This window comes from Hemiscyllium ocellatum, chromosome 11 (assembly GCF_020745735.1).
Source record: "Hemiscyllium ocellatum isolate sHemOce1 chromosome 11, sHemOce1.pat.X.cur, whole genome shotgun sequence".
NCBI lineage: Eukaryota > Metazoa > Chordata > Chondrichthyes > Orectolobiformes > Hemiscylliidae > Hemiscyllium > Hemiscyllium ocellatum.
The window spans coordinates 54,462,520-54,484,148 of record NC_083411.1 but is presented as its reverse complement, the minus strand read 5'-3'; the positions used below and the strand labels follow the sequence as shown (position 1 = coordinate 54,484,148).

Here is a 21,629-nt window from a genome sequence, read left to right as displayed (position 1 = left end):
GCCTTTAGATGAATTCCCCCTTCTTGGAAGCCCGATAGGAATTCACAGGATTTTGATTTTGCTTTTCCTCATGATTGTCCCCTGGTCTCCACAAGTAGGTGCAGAACCAGGGAGGAGATGTTTCAATGGCCATTCATTGGCCACTTAAACACCATAAGTAATGGCAGAGCATCAAAATCCATCCATGAATCTTCTGCCACCACGATAGATGAGTGACAAGAAGCTACAAACTAATGCTTTCCCACCCAATTTCATGTCCCATTGCTCCCAAATTGTCATTTGGAAGGGCATAAAATTCTGCATTTTATTTCTGAACTACTCTAAGTTCACTCATTGAGAGTTACATTTCCTTCACTATCACAGTTCATGTGCTGTTAATTTTGCAATCAAACAATTTACTTGGTTAAGCAGATGCTCAGTTGCTTTCTCTCTGTAGTCACATCTCAGGTACAGATGATATTGTGACAATGCCATCTCCCACTTCTCGATAAACTCCAAATATCATTGACATTAAACAGGTCAGGAGATGTCAAATGGACTACCACAGCTTTGCCGTTCTCAAGGGCAAGTAGAGATGGGCAATGAATGCTGGCCAGCCAGCAATGCCCATATCCCACCAATGTATATTGAACAAATACTGATGACATAGTCTCATAAGTGATTGTAACTGAAAATCTGATTACTGAATCAATCCATGATTTCAGAAAGAAAGAGGCACTGAGAATAAACAATCCTTTGCATCCCACTGCCGATCTCATCCAGTTGTATCTAATCTCATCATCCTAGCCCTTAGCATTGATTCCCTCCTGCTCATACCAAGATGATTACAACAATAAACTAACTCATTAGAATTCATCACAAAGTCTCAGCTAGCTTTTCGCAACATGTGCAAAATGATCTTTCCAAATACAAACAAAAGACTGAAAGGTACATTTCAATTCTAAATTTTAATACCTCAATCAGACAAAATAAAAGAAGGAACAGTTAAATAAAAAAAAGTGATTTTTGAAATTCAATTGATTCTGTTGTTGAGCTTACCTGAGCATCAGCCAGTTTGGAGAAGTCTGAATGGCTTCCGATGTAGAATTCAATTCCTTTAGAGGCTCCCTCCAGGGTAACCCCTCGGATCAGGAGTATCGTCAGAACCACATACGGGATAATTGCAGTGAAATAAACAACCTGAGAATGGAGAATAAATTGGAAGATTTTCCTGTATTAGTGGTACAACATTTACTTTATTGGATCCAGCTGATTGTAAACTGATAGGAATATAAACAAAGAGTGAATCAGAAGACAGTTGGCTACATGATGGGGATATTTAACACTGAGCTACATGTTGGAAATAAGTTTAAATTCTACAATATTATTTTTAGTTTTATAATTAATCACATTCAGGGAAATGACAGATGTATTCAGGAGAATTGATGAGAACTTCACGAATATATTCAACACTTCATATTTCATGATTCTTTACTATTCTAATAATCCAGACAAATGGTAAATAAAACCCTGACCCTAATCTGCTCAGTCCCTTCCCCCAGTCCTGCCCAGCCTTCCGCAGCAATTGGAATTTCCCCCAGAGTCCCTGTGTCAGTGACTGAAACCCTTAGAATGAGGGACACATTCAGGAATTTGGGGGCATTGCTGGGGCTAGAAATTAGTTATGTTCAATTTCAGTTGTGGATATTACAATTTGTGACTGTTCTTCACACTTTTTTTTCACACTTATTTCAGCCTCGTCATTTCTCTGATTGTTGTGTTGTTCAGAGCAGGACCCACACAGTTTGTGGCTGAACACTTGGCAGGTGATTGAGCAGCATGAGGTGTCATATCTGCTCCTCTTCAAGGCTGTATCCCCTCAAAGGGTAACCATGCTCTGTGGAAGCTACAAAGGATTACTGCACACTAGTTCATTTTCTGTTCTCTATACCTTACAGGAACTGTTAACATCACCAAGGATATAAACTATGCACTTCACAACAGTCAATAAATTCTAGTTTTATTCTTACAGGGAATCTGTATTTTGTCAGTAGTTGTAACTGTCTTCATCACCAGTCATTTACCTTTCCTGAAGATTTGATTCCTTTCAAAAATGCTGCCCCAACCATCAGCCAGGCTAGAAGCAGACAGAGGGCTAAATGCCAGACTATCTCCCCAGTCTCATCCAATGAACTTGTACGGTGTAAAACTGCTTGACTGAGTTAAAAAAAGAGAAAATATTTTTCATAAGGGTACTGTTTATTACACATAGATACTATGTGCTCAATGCATCTGAGTATTTAGTGCAATATACAGGGCTTTTAAAAATATTCAGTTGTTACAGAATAAGTCCTACTTTTAAATAAGAGAATGGTTACTGAAGTTTGATGTCCTTTATGTTTTTCTCTTTCTACATCTTATTCAAACAGAATGTGGGTGCGTTTGCTATATTTGAATCTGCAACTGCATGAAAAAATTCGTGGCATGCCTTAATGGGCTCCATCTTATGCTCAAATTTACACTTGAAATGGAACAGTCAAATTAATCTCCTTAGCTAGAGTTCTAGTTGGGAAATCAGCCAGGGGTTCTCTACTCCTATATACCAAAGATCTACCTTCAGAAGTCAGTACACATGTTGAGATTCCTATGTTTTCATATACTGCAAAATGGGCATGATCAGCAACCTTGTAAATTTATTGGCCATGTAAATGTAATGTTGAAGTAGGGCACTTCTCAAGCACCCTGCAGGTAATGGCCACTGATCAGATAATCCCTCAATGTATGTTCCAACCAGACATCACAGGCCCTAAGGCAGGCCTGGAAGTGCCCAGTCCTCCTCAGGTCTGAAAGGGCAAGGTATCTCCAATGTTTGATCAAGAGTTGAAGTCAACTGTTTCACATTGTTACTATTTTTGTTACGAACATGATGCTGATATTAAACCAACAAGATGTTTTGCTTAGAACAAATAAATAATGTGGTATATTAATTTTAGTGCTGGTGTGATGCCATGTTTCAATGTTATATATCCCAAAGACTGATGGATCGTATCAATAATTCACTCAACTGTTCCCAAGAAAAACATTCTAACTGTACCAAGCCAGCCTGCAAATACAAATTCACGATACAGTGTTTAATATTAATTGAGATTCTAAAACTGAACTATGTTTACTGGATAATCCTGAGTGTTCAAATAATTACAAGGGAACAAAATAAACAGAGCCGTACATTGGTCTCTCAGATCGAAGATTCTGAAGTCTTTTGGGTTTGGGGAAAAATGCTGTTTATTTTCAAGTTGAGGCAGATTTGCAGAAATCTTGGCAAATGCTAGCTGTGTAAAACGGTTGCTCCTAAAACAGAGAGGTAGTTTTAGGATCTAGAGTTTAGAAGAATGAAAGATTATCTCATTCAGACACACAAAATTCCTCACTGGACAATCCTGAAAAATGTGTTGCTGGAAAAGCGCAGCAGGTCAGGCAGCATCCAAGGAGCAGGAGAATCGACGTTTCGGGCATAAGCCCTTCTTCAGGAATCTGATTCCTGAAGAAGGGCTTATGCCCGAAACGTCGATTTTCCTGCTCCTTTGATGCTGACTGACCTGCTGCGCTTTTCCAGCAACACATTTTTCAGCTCTGATCTCCAACATCTGCAGTGCTCACTTTCTCACAGGACAATCCCACCATTTGTGGAGGAGGAGTTTGAAAACACATTCAATACTATGCACTTGGCTCGTTAATAAGAACCTGTGGTGTTGGAGGAAGGATAATAGCACAGGCAGAGGAATGACTAACTAATAGAAGACAGATTTGCGATAATGGGGGCATTTTCAGGATGGCCTATAACTAATGGAGTGCTGTAGTGCTGGGGCCACAATTATTTACAATATATTAATGACTTTGATGAGGAAAGTGAATGGACTATCGCCAAGTTTGTGGATGATATGAAAATAGATGGGAAGGCAAATGGTGAGGATGACACACAGAGACTGGAGGGATACAGGCAGAGTAAAAGAGTGGGCGATAAAACATGGCAGATTGAATAGGGAAATCCCTGGCAATTACAGACCAGGCAGTCTTACGTCTGTGGTCAGCAAGGTTTTGGAAAGAATTCTGAGGGGTAGGATTTATGACTATTTGGAAAAGCATAGTGTGATTAAAGGCAGTCAACATGGCTTTGTGAAGGGCAGGTTATGCCTCACAAATCTTATTGAGTTCTTTGAGGAGGTGACGAAACAGGTCGATGAAGGTCGAGAAATGGGTGTGGTGTATATGGACTTCAGCAAGGCATTTGATAAGGTTCCCTATGGTAGATTCATTCATAAAGTTAGGAGGTATGGGTTACAGGGAGATTTGGTTGTCTGGATTCAGAATTGGCTGGCTGACAGAAGGCAGAGAATGGTTGTAGATGGAAAGTATTCTGCCTGGAGGTCAATGTTGAGTGGGGTCCCACAGAGCTCTGTTCTTGGACCTCTGTTCTTCGTAAATTTTATAAATGATTTGGATGAAGAGGTTGAGGGGTGGGTTAGTAAATTTGCAAATGACACAAAGGTTGGAAGTGCTGTTGATAGTATCGAGGGCTACTGTAGGTTGCAGCACCTCATAGACAGGATGCAGAGCTGGGCTGAGAAATGGTAGATGGAGTTCAATCTGGATAAATGCGAAGTGATGCATTTTAGAAGGGGAAGGTTGAACTTGAATGCTGAATATAGGATTAAAGACAGGATTCTTGGCAGTGTGGAGGAACATAGGGATCTTAGTGTTCAAGTGTATAGATCCCTCAAAGTTGCCACCCAAGTGGATAAGGTTGTTAAGAAAGCATGTGGTGTTTTAGCTTTCATTAACAGGGGGATCGAGTTTAAGAGCCGCGAGGTTTTGTTGCAGTTCTACAAGTCCCTGGTGAGACCACACTTGGAATATTGTGTCCAGTTCTGGTCGCCCTATTATAGGAAAGATACAGAGGCTTTGGAGAGGGTGCAAAGAAGGTTTACCAAGATGCTGCTTGTCTTACAAAGAGAGGTTGACTAAGCTCGGATTTTTCTCGCTGGAGATTAGGAGGAAGAGAGGTGACCTGATTGAGGTATACAAGGTAATGAGAGGCATGGAGAAAGTGAGGACTGCAGATGCTGGAGATCAGAGCTGAAAATGTGTTGCTGGAAAAGCGCAGCAAACAGGCAGCATCCAAGGAGCAGGAGATTCGACGTTTCGAGCATGAGCCCTTCTTCAAGAATGAGGACAGTGTGCCAAGCTGGCTAAGATAAAAGGTAGGAAGGAGGGACTTGGGGGAGGGGTGTTGGAAATGCGATAGGTGGAAGGAGGTTAAGGTGAAGGTGATAAGGTGAGGGTGATAGGCCGGGGGGGGGGGGGGGGGGGGGGGGCGGAGAGGTCAGGAAGAAGATTGCAGGTTAGGAAGGTGGTGCTGAGTTCGAGGGTTGGGACTGAGACAAGGTGGGGGGAGGGGAAATGAGGAAACTGGAGAAATCTGAGTTCATCCCTTGTGGTTGGAGGGTTCCTAGGCGGAAGATGAGGCGCTCTTCCTCCAGCCGCCGTGTTGCTATGGTCTGGCGATGCAGGAGTCCAAGGACCTGCATGTCCTTAGTGGAGTGGGAGGGGGAGTTGAAGTGTTGAGCCACGGGGTGGTTGGGTTGGTTGGTCCAGGTGTCCCAGAGGTGTTCTCTGAAACGTTCCGCAAGTAGGTGGCCTGTCACCCCAATATAGAGGAGGCCATATCCCTCATGAGAGGCATGGATAGAGTCAACAGCCAGAGAGATTTCCCCAGAGCAAGATTGACTGGCACAAGGGGTCATAGTTTTAAGATTTTAGGAGGAAGGTATAAAGGAGACGTCAGAGGTAGGTTCATTACGCAGAGAGTTGTGAATGCATGGAATGCATTGCCAGTTGTGGTAGTGGAAGCAGAGTCATTAGGGACATTTAAGTGACTGCTGGACATATACATGGATAACAGTGAGTTGAGGGGTGCGTAGGTTCGGTTATTTTATTTTACATTAGGATTAAACCTTGGCACAACATGGTAGGCCAAATGGCCTGTTCTATGCTGTACTTTCCTATGTTCTATGTAATTACACTTGCATTAAATTTAGGATAAAGCTACAATTATGATTTTCCAGTGTAGCACACTTGCATGCACTGGAAACTTTGTATATTAATACACAGGGATCATCTTTGTAGACAGAAAAACTGTGTATGAGCTCTGCCCCGATTCAAATGAACAGAATAGATGACAGCCATTAACTCGGGCAATGCTCTGGCCAATCTATCAACCTCCTGGTTTAAATTTAAACAAAATCTGCCAGGTAAATGTCAAATAGCTCTAATGGGCACATCCCTCAGTGTAACAACTCAACCAATCAGAGTTCACTTGTCAACCAATCGGAATGCACCTCTCATTCAGCATCTGTTATTTTCCACTAACATAAAACAAATGTTGGAAATCTGAAACAAAAGCAAAAATTTCTGGAGAAACTCAGCAGGTCTGGCAGCATCTATGGGGAGAAAGCAAAGTCAATGATTCAGGTCCAGTTCTGAAGAAAGATTGCTGGACCCAAAACATTAACTCTGCTTTCTCTCTGCAGATGCTACCAAACCTGCTGAGTTTCTCCAACAATTTCTGGGTTTTTTTTGTTCCTGTTATTTTCCCTTCACTTTAGTATTTCTTGCAAATTTTCAGAATGAATGGAAGACAGGAAGTTTTGACTTAATGTTTCTTTTGTCAGCATTAATCAAAGTCTGTCATACTAAACAACAATGTACTTACTCCCAGTATTGCTCACTCGGACCCTGGTGAGGAATGGAGATTTCTGATCCAATTAGGCAAGTGTTATTATACGTCTGCAGCCATGTTGTATTAATGACTTCAAAATATCCATCGTCCAGAGTAAGATTGCAAAATGGATCTAGAAAATGTTGAATGTGTTTTAGAACTTTACTGCTCCTTGTTGAACATTGCTGCCATTTCTAGTGGTACAATCAGGGTCTCTGGGCAACCCAACCCAACCTCATCCATTACATAAGGTGGAATCAGAGGCATAGACTGAGGTAGGAATATATAAAATGAAGAGCCTCTCTTCTTCCCAGTGTCCACTCATTGAATCCAGGGTAGGATGGTTTGAGGACGGCCTTTCTTGCCAGACGTAAATTGACTCCCTAAGAGATGTCTTAAATGGGTATGCTGGCTGCCATTGGCATTCTTATGTATGTGTTGAAGGGTGGGGGTGGGGAAGCGGCACAATATGTGGGTTCACTCTATCTGGTCTGTTGTTTCCTAGGAGGGTAGATTTTCAGGTGGGTGCCCAATAGAGGTATCCAATGACATAGAAGAAAATTGCATTGTTCAATTACTGGCTTCCATAAAGTGTTTGGTACTAGTGGTAGATGCAAGTGGCCCAAAAGCTCCCTTAACACACAAATAGGTACATCAACAGTGAAGGTTCCCACTTCATGAAGATGCATCCTATGACACTCAATAGCATATCCTGCATGTGAAAGAAATCACACAGGGACTGAGACACAATGTTTTTTGTTGAGCACCAGTCTGCAACAGCACAGAGAATCACTAAATTATTATAGCACAGAATGAGACGATGCAAACTGTTGTGAAAATCCAAATTAGAGTTTCACCTAGTTCCTCCACTCAGTAGCTCTGAACTCCTTCCTTTTCAAACAATGATCGATCTCCCATTTGAATGTCTTGAATAAAAGTAACCTCCACCACACTCTCAGGCAATACATATGCAATCCTAACTTCTTGCTGTGTGGATAAAAATTTCCATTGAGTCACCATTGGTTGTGAATGGTTTTAATTGGCCCTTCATTCTATCCAGACTGTACACGCTGGGTACATGTACTGAGCTCCCTCCTTGTATTCCACATCATTAGTTCACACTAATGACAGCATCATTTAGGGATTTTAAGAAAAGTGTCTCATACACCATGTTTGAAGCTGACAGAAATGTCAGCATTGTGGAGCACAAACAGAAGAGACAAATGAGTAAAGAACTTTCTACATGGGCGCCAAATGTGTCCCTTCAGATCCACTTGGTCTGTGCTAGCCATGTGATAGTTAATGTATTCAGACTCACTCAGGAAGGACCAGCCAATCACTGAGCTTTCAGACATCCCATCCCTCAAAGACGATACCCCAGCCTCCTTACTCAGTCTGGTCTATAAGCTTAAGTCTCAAACTCCCTGGTCTCAATCCCTCACACATTAACTCAGATATTATATTGACACATTTTTTAGGTATTTTCATGACTATATTTTCATATCCACATCTTATGAACAAGTTCTAACTCTCAATATTTACAATATACATATCTATGCTATACCATTATTATAGATTGCAGTGGTTCACCACCACATTACTAAGGGCATTTGGGATAAACAATGAACATTGGCATAGACAGTGGTGCCCACATCCCTTGATCAGTTTGTTCAGACTTTTATGACACACCTCTGGGGGGGGGGGTTAGAAATGAACCTTGTGGGTCAGAGGTTGGGGCATTACCACTGTCAAAAGCCATGTGATAAGCTTTCATTAATGGATCAGAAAATGAATATTAATCCTGATAATTAATTACTTCTGATTCCCTAACTCCAGTACGATCACTTTCCAGGCTTCAAAACTTGTGAATTGTGTTTTATAATAAAAAAAAGATTGAGAGTAACTTCCTGGACCCATGCACAGGGTCACAGACAGGAATGTGAGTCCAAAATGCAGATATATGGAAATTAAAAGGTATTATTTAAATCATGAATTTCTTGTTTTCCAAGACTCACACCTTCCCTTAAGAGGCAAAATGCAGCAAGAATATGTACATAGTCGGCTGACTAGAAGAGCACCTCCCAATGTATTGAATAAGGGCAAACACTGTTGTAAGTCATTGGCTATTGGTACTTAAAATTGACACCAGTTGCAGGTCATACATTGGTTTCCTTGACTCAGAGGGAAACAACTTAAACATTTTTGAAATAAAATAAGATCATAAGGCTATAAGAGATAGGAAGATCATTATGCCTTTCAACCTATCAAGTCTATTCCACCATTCAATCATAGCTGATATGTTTCTCAACCCCATTCTCCTGCCATCTCCCCATAACCTATGATCCCCTGACTAATCAAGAACCTATCTTTCTGTCTTAAATATATTCAATGACTTGGCCTCCATTGTCTTCTGCAGAAATGAGTCCCACAGATTCACCCTTCATCTCAGCTCTGAGGCTTCGTACCATCACTCTAAGGCTGTGTCTCGGGTCCTATCAGACTCTATATAGGCCTTTCAGTATTTTGCAAGTTTCAATAAGATCCCTCTCATCCTTCTGAATCCCATCAAGTAGAAACCCGAAGTCCCTAACTGCTCCTCCTATGACAAGCCATTCATCCCCATGATCATTCTTGTAAGCCTCCTCCTCCTCCAATGCCAGCACATCCTTCCTTAGAAGCAGAGCCCAAAACTGCTTGCAATTTGCCAAAAGTAATCTGAACAGATACTTTACGATCACAACAGTATATTCCTGCTCTTGCATTTTAAGCCTTTTAGAATAAATTCTAAAATTGCATTTGCCTTCCCAGCACCCAACTGAACCTGCATATTCACATCAAGAAAATCCTGAACTAGGACTCTGAAATTCCTTTGTGCTTCTGATATCCGAAGACTTGCTCCATTTAAAAAATATTCTGCGCTCTACTTTTCCAACCAAAGTGCATAATTCCACACTTGCCACAGTGTTCCATCTGCCACTTCTTCATCTACTCTCCAAGTCTTTCTGCAGCCTCCCTACCTCCTCAACATTATCTGTCCCTCCACCTATCTCTGTTTAACACACATGTTGTTCTGAAACTTGTTGCTACTCTCACTCCCATTTGTAAAACCAATGACGTTTGAAATCTGCGTCCTGGTCCTGATCTTCAAATTTCCTTTCAGGCTCAAAATCCAGCATCCAATCTCATGACCCCTAATCCTAAAGGTCAAGGAGTGAATGTAAATCATTCATTGTGTTACTGATGACATTGAATGAAGATTTTGAGGGAGATGAGCCTGAGATGAAAACAAAGAGAAAAACTGAACTCTGTACCAGACAGTAGTAATGTAGGTACTGATAATAAAAGGTTGAAACTACCTTAGCTTCCCTACATCTACAATCCAGGTAGAGTAAAGCAGCTGAGAATGACCAACAGTGACAATACTAAAGGAGAGATGATTTTCTTTGAAGCATCTCTCTTGCCTGTAAGCAATTATTATTGACAATCTTTCACTTCAGTGACTCAGTGACATGATCCTTGGAGCTGGATCCTGTCCAAGTCTCTCTGCTGTACAATCACAATGAAGTTGGTTATCGAAAGCATTGGCTACTTTTCTTATGACAGATCAACAGAATAAAATATGAACAGTCACGGAATGTCCCCAGTCAAAGTGAACACTGCACCTTTGGGAGTCCTGCTGCATGTTTCATCTGCTCCCCACCAACTGAAGCAGTCTGCCCATGGTAGGGGTGATTGGAAGGAAGCAAACAGGTAGTACAGACTGTAACCAATAATGCAGGCATAGGAAATGTTGGCAATTATGATCAGAAGGACCATGGTGACTCCAACACCTTAAAATTGAACAAAGGAAAAAGAGCTTAGAAACAATACTGTTTATTTGAAATAAAATTGTTCTCTTGAATTCAATTGCAATGTATTTCCAACTAGAATATGTTTAATGTAATTTGAGAGAGAAAGAGGGAGACAGTGTTTTGAAATAAGGCAGCCATGGTTGACTGATGTTGCTTCTCTCCAGTCTGAACTTATAAAGTTGAAAATAAGCCATCAACTTTATTATCCCTGTTTTGAATATAAGCACAGGTCATCCTCAGAGTTCAGAAATTATGATAAAGTTACAGACAATTAGGTTCAGAATCTAAACAAGAATTGGACAAGAGAATATTATTCTGTTGTTACAACTATCCCTCTAGTATTGCCATTGTCTTAGTGGGTGTTAGATTTGGTCAGCATTTCCAACAATGTTCAGCTAAAATTGTTGAGTGGATGATCCACCTTGGCCTCATCCGACGGTCGCCAGCATCACAGATGCCAGTCTTCAGCCAAATCAATTCACTCCACTTGGTGTCAAGAAACAGTTAGAGTCACTGCATAGTGCAAGGGATTTGGGCCCTGACAGCGTTACAGCAACAGTACTGAAGAGTTGTGCTCCAGAATTCATCGCCAAGCTCTTACAGTACAGTAAGAACACTGGCATATACCTGACAACATGAAACATTGACCAGATATGTTCTGGACACAAAAGCCAATTACTGCCCTAACAGTCCACTCTCTCAATCATCGGAAACAACCTGCTCAGTGACACCCAGCTTGTGTTCCTCCAGGGTCACTCAGTGCCTGGCCTTGGTTTAAACAAAACAGCTGGATTCCAGAGGTATGGTGGAAGTGACAGTCCTTGACATCAAGGCCGCATTTGCCCGTGTGTGGCATCAAGAAGCCTGAGCAAACTGAAATCAATTAGTGTCAAGGGACAAACTCTTCACTTGTTCGAGTCATACCTGGAACACTGAAAGATGGATATGGATGCCGGAGGCCAGTCATCTCAGCTCTAGGACATCTCTGCAAGAGTTCATCAGGCAAAGTCTTAGAGAGAATTGTAAGGGATAGGATTTATGAACATCTGGATAGGAATAATGTGATCAAGGATAGTCAACATGGTTTTGTGAAGGGCAGGTCGTGCCTCACAAACCTTATTGAATTCTTTGAGAAGGTGACTAAGGAGGTGGATGAGGGTAAAGCGGTAGATGTGGTGTATATGGATTTTAGTAAGGCATTTGATAAGGTTCCCCATGGTAGGCTACTGCAAAAAATACGGAGGTATGGCATTGAGGGTGAGTTGGAGGTTTGGATTAGGAATTGGCTGGCTGGAAGAAGACAGAGGGTAGTAGTTGATGGTAAAGGTTCATCTTGGAGTGCAGTTACTAGCAGTGTTCCGCAAGGATCTGTTTTGGGACCATTGCTGTTTGTCATTTTTATAAATGACCTGGAGGAGGGGCTAGAAGGCTGGGTGAGCAAGTTTGCGGATGATACAAAAGTCGGTGGAGTTGTTGACAGTGAGGAAGGATGTGGCAGATTACAGCGGGATATAGATAAGCTGCAGAGCTGGACAGAAAGGTGGCAAATGGAGTTCAATGTAGGTAAGTGTGAAGTGATTCACTTTGGTAAGAGTAACAAGAAGATGGAGTACTGGGCTAATAGTCGGATATTTGGTAGTGTGGATGAGCAGAGGGATCTTGGTGTCCATGTACACAGATCTCTGAAAGTTGCCACCCAGGTAAATAGTGCTGTGAAAAAGGCATATGGCGTACTGGCTTTTATTGGTAGAGGAATTGAGTTCCGGATTCCTGAGCTCATGTTGCAGTTGTATAAGACTCTGGTGCGGCTGCATCTGGAGTATTGTGTGCAGTTTTGGTCGCCATACTATAGGAAGGATGTGGAGGCACTGGAACGGGTGCAGAGGAGGTTTACCAGGATGTTGCCTGATATGGTAGGAAGATCGTATGAGGAAAGGCTGAGGCACTTGGGGCTGTTTTCATTGGAGAAGAGAAGGTTTGGGGGTGACTTGATAGAGGTGTACAAGATGATTAGGGGTTTAGATAGGGTTGACCATGAGAACCTTTTTCCAAGTATTGAGTCAGCTATTACGAGGTGGCATAGCTTTAAATTAAGGGGTGGTAGGTATAGGACAGATGTTAGGGGTAGATTCTTTACTCAGCGAGTCGTGAGTTCATGGAATGCCCTGCCAGTAGCAGTGGTGGACTCTCCCTCTTTATGGGCATTTAAACGGGCATTGGATAGACATATGGAGGATAGTGGGCTAGTGTAGGTTAGGTGGGCTTGGATCGGCGCAACATTGAGGGCCAAAGGGCCTGTACTGCGCTGTATTGTTCTATGTTCTAGGTTAGTGTCTGAGGTCCAACCATCTCTAACTGTTTCATCAATGATCTTCCCTCCACCATAAGGTCAGAAGTAGGGATGTTCACAATGATTGCACAATGTTCAGCAATATTCGCAACTCCTCAGATACTGAAGAAGTCCTGAACAATATCCAGGCTTGGGCTGACAAGTGGCAAGTAACACTCCTACCACCCAAATGCCAGGCAATGACCATTTCCAACAAGAGACAATCTAACCACTGCTCCATGATATTCAATGGTGTTACCATCAATGAATACCCCCGCAATCAATATCCTTGTTGTCACCATTAACCAGAAACTCAACTGGACTTACTATACAAACACAATGGTGACAAGAGCTGGTCAGAGGCTAGGAATACTGCAGGAGTAACTCACCTCCTGTCTCCCCAAGCTTGTTATCATCTACAAGGCATAAGTCAGGAGTTTAATTGAATATTCCTCACTTGCCTGCTCCAAGAGCACGCCAGAAGTTTGACACCCTCCAGGACAAAGCTGCTTACTTGATTGGCAAAACATCTACAAGCATCCATTCCCTTCACACCGATACGCAATTGCAACAGTTTGTGCTACCTACAAGATGCACTGCAGAAATTTACCAAGGCTCCTTTGAAAGCACCTTCCAAACCCATGACCACTTCCATCTAGAAAGACAAGGGCAGAAAATACAGGGGAATACCACTACCTGCAAAAATCCCCTCTAAAACGATCACCATGCTGACTTGGAAATATACCATTGATCCTTCACAGTCACTTGGTCAAAATCCTGGAATTCCTTTCCAAAGGACATTGTAGGGAAACCTACAGCGCATAGACTGCAGAGGTTCTAGAAGGCAGCTCATCACTACTTCTCATGAGTAACTAGCGATAGGCAATAAATGCTGGCCCAGCCAGAGAAAACAAGTTCCTTGAACGAATAAGAAAAAAGCTCATTGAAGAACAATCTTAGCAGGACTTATACATTTAGTGGTAAGGTCTTGGGGTCTGTTGCTGAACAAAGAGACCTGAACAAAGAGTGCAGGTTCATAGCTCCTTGAAAGTGGAGTCGCAGGTAGATAGGATAGTGAAGAAGGCTTTTGGTATGCTTTCCTTTATCAGTCAGAGTATTGAGTACAGGAGCTGGGAGGTCGTGTTGCGGCTGTACAGGACATTTGTTAGGCCACTGTTGGAATATTGTGTGCAATTCTGGTCTCCTTCCTATTGGAAAGATATTGTGAAACTTGAAAGGGTTCAGAAGAGGTTTACAAGGATGTTGCCAGGGTTGGAGGATTTGAGCTATAGGGAGAGGCTGTACAGACTGGGGCTGTTTTCCCTGGAGCGTCGGAGGCTGAGGGGTGACCTTATAGAGGTTTACAAAATTATGTGAGGCATGGATAGGATAAATAGACAAAGTCTTTTCCCTGGGGTGTGGGAGTCCAGAACTAGAGGGCATAGGTTTAGAGTGAACGGGGAAAGATATAAAAGAGACCTAATAGGCAACTTTTTCTTACAGAGGGTGGTACATGTATGAAATGAGCTGCCAGAGGAAGTAGTGGAGGCTGGTACAATTGCAACATTTTAAAGGCATTTGGATGGGTATATGAAAGGAAGAGTTTGGAGGGATATGGGCCAGGTGGGGCTAGATTGGGTTGGGATATCTGGTCTGCATGGAAGGGTTGGACCAAAGGGTCTGTTTGCAGGCTGTACATCTCTATGACTCTATGACTATATAACTTGGCACCATTGATAAGTACCAGAGTTGGTTTTAGCTCCTCCCTCGTTTCCTCAATGTCTATTTCATTTGAGGGTTTAATCCCGCACCTGATGTCCAAGTGAGCATTCTTCAACCTAAAAACTAACCACTGAAACATTGAACTCCATCAACTATTAACTCGCTGGGTCCAGACTTGACCCAATGTGTAGTATGCAGTTTGGTTTTTTTTTACCAAGGATTGGGAATCAGTGACAGGATCCTTGGTTTGTGTTTTCCAACTTAAACTGAGGGCACAGGTTCAGCTCCAGAGTTCTCACTGCAGCTCATAACTAGCTGCATTGCTAACCCATATCTTGTGATTTAGCTTTAATTTAATTCAAAGTAGAACAGCAACTGCTGGTGTGAGTTTATCTTCAGCAGGATGTTTTACCAGATGTGACAATGCTTATGTGATCCCCAATAACATAAGAAACTGAGTGTGAATATCATGGGTTTGAAGAGACTGTTAAACATTTGTTACAATTAACTATTGCAAACAAGTGGTACCCTCCTGAGGCAAAATAGCATCTGGGCTGATATTTTACAACAGAATAAGGATAACTTTTCCAAAACAGATATACATGGTTGTGCAGAGGCACATGGAATTAATTTGACAATTATGCACACAGGTAAGACAGAGTTTAAAGATTAATGTTTCAAAATTCAATGTAATGTTTTGAAAGTTTGACAATTTTTCCTGACTTGGTGGATGTATGTCCACCTGGAAAGGTACTCATTGATCTCTGTTGCACTTGTTTGACAACTTGGTTAGTTGCTGCTGGTTGCTATTAATCAACCCTACCACACAACATCATCAGAGGGTTCAACTCTCAATCTCTTCATGCATGATTGGTCTGTCATAAATTGTTCAGAGCTGGCTTCTGTTCCTTTATCATGTAATATCATGAGCTGCAATACATTTCTGTGACCTGGGCTGGTTGCATATTTTAGAAACCTTTGCTGGTATCCAAAGATTTGTATTTCTAACTCTCACTCTCTGCCCAGTGAGCAATTTTGGAGATTCTTACTTGGGACACCAAATAACCTAAAAATACCACCATTGTGTCAGTGACACTTGTACTCATTTTGCTGCTAATTCACCAAAAAAATGGGTGATTTAGAGAAGTAATCTGTCACAAGGAAGTAATCTCCCCATACAATATGAACAGCTCTGTTGCTACTTTGCTGAAGAATTGGATGAAATATCATATGGATATAGAGTCTCCCACTGTTTATATATTGCATTCGTGAGTCATTGAATATCCCGATTCATCCCTGGATTGTTATGCCAATCATTTTGAACTTTCAATACTCATGCGTTCCTGTGGTAACATGGGCATGATTTGAAACTGCGCCCAATGAAAACAATTCACATTGTCCAAAGTATAACATGTCAGCCTTGAGAGCACATTTAATTTCATAGTTTAGGTGATCATGGTGCAGATCAAGATGAATATCTTTGTATTTTGGATAAGCTGTTCTGTAAATCATATGCAATCATCTTGGCTACCTGGCTTAATTACTACTTCAAAGTTATAACTTTGCCAATTCTTGACTAATTCAATTGCACCATATGTGACTTGTTCTGCCATGGTGGGTGTGGTTTGAATGTCATGATTTGAGACTGCACTTAGATCTGTACATACTGGTAACCATGTATCTGTTAGACTAAATATTTCGGGAAGCCAGTGAGAGTTTGCGCATTGACACTCATTGACAATACATACAATTGTTGATCTGCTGTCTCCACTGAGAGATGGTTTCTCATAGCCTGTACCATGGAACATTACTTGCTCAGGTGCATGTCATTGAGGCCATATAGTGGTTACATGGTAACACTAACTCCGGTGTTGATTTTAGCTTTTATCTTGTATCACACTGCCTTCTCAGGACACATGATATTAAAGAGCTCCTGATTGCTTTCTACTCCCAACACAGAGTGTGAGATTAACATCATGTAAAGCCTGCTCATTTTCTAAAATTTGCCTTTCATTTGGTTGACTCTGAACCTCATCAATGTGGTTGCCTTGGTGCACCTTGGTAACAGTTTCCTTGTTGCTGATGATTTGTTATTACTCTATACTGTCATGTTGGTCGCTTGTTGGTTTAATGTAAGGGCCTGACTTGGCTTTTGGAAACAGATTTCCTGCACATAGCCATGTCCCTTGATGCTACAGATATCAAAAAATAGAGCATGGACTTTGGAGAAGTGCAACAAACTACTGCTACTGGAGCTTTTGTTGGGTTTCTGTGCTTTACTGACCATTGCAATAGTATTGGTAGCACCTAAAGCATGTAATTGTTGCTGGCCTGCCACGACATCTTCATAGATCTGTCTACCCTCAAGTAATATGTCAAGACTGTGGCCCTTCTTATTGCACAAATGTTTCTTCCAACTGACTTTAATTCATGTGAATGTGATAATCAACTCATTAATATTCTCTGGCCGTTCCTCTTCAGTAAAGTCACACTCATGCCCTTTGCTTTGGCATCCTCCAACAAACTGGTGAATAGTCTCTTGAGGATTCTTGTCTATTTGAAATGATGTGGAGTCTGTTCATCCTGAAGTGAATTCTTATCTTGATCTGCTCTTCAAGATCTTTCCAAATCATATCCAGACTTTTCTGATCCACCCAGAAAAACTGTGCATGTTAATAATGTGAAGCTCCTCCTTGTCAAGTCATAAAATCCCTACGGAGTGGAAGCAGGCCATTCAGCTCATTGAGTCTGCATGACCCTCTGAACAGCATCCCATCCAGAACCAATCTCTTACCCTATCCCTGCAACTCTCCATTTCCCCTCGCTAATCCACCTAACCTACACATCCCTGGACGCTATCAGCAATTTAGCACAGCCAATCCACCAAACATGCATATCTTTGGACCGTGAGAGGAAACCCAAGCACCTGGTGGGACCCATCTGAAATGGGCAGAATGTGTAAACTCCACATAGACAGTTGCCTGAGGGTCAATTCAAACCCGGATCCCTGGCAATGTAAGGCCACTGTACCTCCCTGAGTTCTGACAAGATTTTTAAGAGTTCTTTTCATGGCCTCACCTAGACCTTGATCTGCAAAATAGAACTGCATGAAGTTTTGGAACAGTAAAATCAGTGAAGGTGTTGCTGGATGCCAAATCCATACCAGTTTTGTTGCTATCCATGAGTTGGCCTTTACAAAAACACCAGCTTTTGCTGTGTGTCTCTGATATTTTTGTCTCTCCAAATTATACTGCTCTTTCCTTAAGAACAAAGACGTTTGTAATTGTCATTATGTATTAACTTCCATCAACCGAGCTTTCTAGGATTCAAGTTTTCTGTAATGCACTGGCCTTTGTCATAGCTCAAGGGCATTCTTTAGCATTTTAATTTGTTTTTATTACCAAGGAAATCTTAGAAATGTATTTTATCTTGAAAGAATTTGCATCCTAATGAAAATTAGAAATATGTTCCATTGTTCTCGTGCTTAATGCTCCATCTACAGATGTGTACAATTGTCTGTACTCTGAAAAACTGATGCTGTTTAAGGATAACAAACTTCTCCCTATTCCAAACTGTCTGCTTCCAAAGTCATGCTGGACATCAATTTGTTTTCTAAATATGTACCTCTATGATGTCTTTAAGAGATAGTAACTGCTGTTGCTATGGTGTGAGTTTGCCTCCACCAGGGTGTTTTACCTGATGGGGCAATGCTTTTGTTATCTAACACAATGTCAGAAACTGGGCATGATATTGTGGTATTGGGCAACCCAACAGACATTCATTACATTGCTCAAGCATACACATTTCTGAGCTAGTAGTTTGCTATTAGTTTACAATAGTTGGGCATGTTACTAGTCAAGTTTCCTGGAGATGGTGGTATACTGGAGGAGTCACTGGCTTGGTAGTCAAGAAGCTCAGGTTAATGCTCAAGGGACATGGGTTCAAATCTCACCACAGCAACTTGATACAATTTACAAGGGCAGCACAGTGGCTCAGTGGCTCGCTCTGCAGCCTCACAGCGCTAGGGACCTGAGTTTGATTCCGGCCTCGGACGACTGTCTGTGTGGAGTTTGCATAGTCTCCCTGTGTCTGTGTGGGTTTCCTCTAGGTGCTCTGGTTTCCTCCCACAAAACAAAGATGGGTTGGCCATGCTAAATTGTCTGTTGTGTTAGTCAGAGGGAAATGTATCTGGGTGGGTTACTCTTTAGAGGGTCAGTGTGGACTTGGTGGGCCCAAGGGCCTGTTTCTGCACTGTAGGGAATCTAATCTAATCATTCTTTAAATGATCCAAGGAAAAATTGACTCTGAAAAAACAATGAGATTTGGAGTCAACCATCCAGGTGAACTGAACACAATCACAATCACGCGCATTTAATGAATAAGAAACTAAACTAACATCAGTGTTAATCACTGACATATCTTGGTGTAACATAACAAAGTTTTCAAAGAGAATGACAGCAAGGCTCAGATACACTCTCATTTAATCACTCAATTATAACTAGTTTATTAATATGAATTAAACATTAAAATGCATTGAAATTGTTGCTGAGTTTTAATTATTCAATAATCTCTAACCTTGTAACATTGGTACAGATTTCCACACTGCAACAGGCCCGAGGCTGGCAAACTGTCCAAAGGAAGATTCCAAGAAAAATATTGGTATCCCAACAAGACCCAGCATGATTGAGTAGGGAATAAGAAATACACCTGGAAAATAGAATAAAAAGGTGAAACAGGGTCCATGGATGTGAATTCCCAACATACTCTGCAGTTTCAAGTGGATGGTAACAACAACTTTATACTAACAGAGAAACAGGCCTAATCTTTAGAATCTCTCCTCATAACCAAACCCCTAAAATCCAGGTTATCATTCTTGTAAAACCATGTTGTACTCCCTCCAAGGCCAATATATCCTCCCTTAGATGTAGTGCCCAGATCTTCCCACAGTACTTCAATTGTGGTCGAACCAGGGTTTTGTATATCTGCAGCATACTGTCTACATCCTTGTATTCATGTCCTCGAGGTGTAAAAGCCAGATTCCATGAGCTTTCTTCATTATTTACTGTACCTGTTTGTGGTACTTTAAAGGTCCATGCACCTGAAGCCCCAAGTCTCTTTTGGCATCCATTGTGTTTAACTTGATGCCATCTAGGAAGTATCCAGGTCGATACTATATCGGTCAAAATGGATAACCACACACTTGCTTACATTGAACTTCATCTGCTACATTTTTGCCCAATTACTGAGTCTATCAAGAACCCTCTGCAATTTTATGCTGTTGACTACATTGTCTACAATGCCCCCTAACTTTGTGTCATCAGTATATTTGGATATATGATTTTCTATGTTATTATCCTAGTTGTCAATAAAAAATATGAATAATTGAGACCCTAACACAGATCCTTACGGGGACACCACTGGTCACATCCTGCAAATTTCAGGACCTACTCATTATCCTTATTTTCTGGCACCTGCCACTCAACCAATTTCTGAACTATATAAGTAATTTGCCCTCAATTCCATCAGCCTCTACCTTAGTTAATAAGCTCTTATGTGCAATTTATCACATGCCATCTGAAGTCCATACAAACAACAACCATAGACATTCCCCTGTCCACTATCTTAGTCATGGCTTCAAAAAATTAAATGAGGTTTGTCAGGCATGACCTACTGTCCCTGATTAACTGAAGAAATTTGAAGTGCTCAGTTATTTTATCCTTAATTAGAGACACCAACCAGTGCCCCAGCACAGATGTTAGGCTAACTGATCTATAAATCCCTGATTTTCCTCTTTCGCCCCTGTTCTAAAGTGGAATAATGTCTGCAATTCTTCAGTCCAGTGGGACAACTCCTGTATTGAGGGAACATTGAAAGATTAGTAAGAGTAAGGTTAATTAGTAAGAGCAGAGTAGTAATCCCAGGATTGCTATTGGTGCCATTGTCTAGTGAAGCTAGGAACGGAGAGTGTGTGCAGCTAAACACGTGGCTGCAGAGCTGGTATAGGAGGGAGGGCTTCAGGTATGTGGATCTTCTGCGGAAGGTGGGACCTGTACGGGTTGCACCTGATCTTGAGGGGCATCAATATCCTGGGCAGGAGGTTTGCTAGAGATCTTCGGGAGGGTTTAAACTAGTTTGGCAGAGGGATGGGAACTGGAACTATGGATCAAAGGATGTGGATGCTGGTGAACAGGCAGATACAGCATGCAGAGAGACTGTGAGGAAGGATAGGCAGTTGATAGGGCAAAGCTGCAGTCAGTGTGATGGGTCTATTTTAATGCAAGAAGTGTCAAGAATAAGGGTGATGAACTTAGAGCATGGAGCTACAATGGAGCATGGAGTTTCTTGAAGCTACAATGTTGTGGCTATTACGGAGGCTTTGATATCACAGGGGCAGGAATGGTTGCTGAATGTTCCGGGATTTAGATGTTCCAATAGGAACAGAGATGGAGGTAAAATAGATGGGTGGGTGGCATTGCTAATAAGGGACAGTATAATAGTTGGAGAAAGGAAGATTGTCGGGGATGGTTTGTCCACTGAGTCATTATAAGTGGAAGTCAGAAAAAGAAAAGGAGCAGTCACTTTATTGGGAGTTTTCTATAGATACCCAATAGCAACAAAGGCATGGAGGAGCCGATTGTGAGGCAGATTTTGACAAGGTGCATACGTAACAGGCTTGTGTCGGGTGACTTCAACTTCCCTAATATTGACTGGAACCTCCTTAGCGCAAATAGTTTGGATGCAGCAGATTTTGTCAGGTGTGTCCAAGAAGGATTCCTGATTAAATATTTAGCTAGGCCAACCAAAGGGGAGGCCATTTGGATTTGGTGCTTGGTAATAAACCAAGCCAGGTGACAGATCTCTTGGTGGGAGAACATTTCTGTTATAGTGATCACAACTCCCTGACCTTTACTATAGTCATGGAGAGGGATAGGAGCAGATGGTATGAGAAAGCATTTAGTTGGGGAAGGGGGAA

The 21,629-nt window shown here is 41.7% G+C and overlaps 1 protein-coding gene across 1 annotated transcript in view; it reads right to left on the bottom strand.

Annotated features, from left to right (window-relative positions):
• LOC132820002 (sodium- and chloride-dependent neutral and basic amino acid transporter B(0+)-like) overlaps positions 1-21,629 on the bottom strand; it is a 56,211-nt gene that overhangs the window by 20,177 nt on the left and 14,405 nt on the right. The window contains exons 3-7 of the mRNA XM_060831932.1: positions 19,232-19,363; positions 10,417-10,584; positions 6,749-6,887; positions 2,064-2,196; positions 1,039-1,179 (exon numbers count right to left, since the gene is read on the bottom strand). Coding sequence (XP_060687915.1) covers positions 1,039-1,179; positions 2,064-2,196; positions 6,749-6,887; positions 10,417-10,584; positions 19,232-19,363 — 713 coding nt within the window. The remainder of the gene's footprint in view (positions 1-1,038; positions 1,180-2,063; positions 2,197-6,748; positions 6,888-10,416; positions 10,585-19,231; positions 19,364-21,629) is intronic.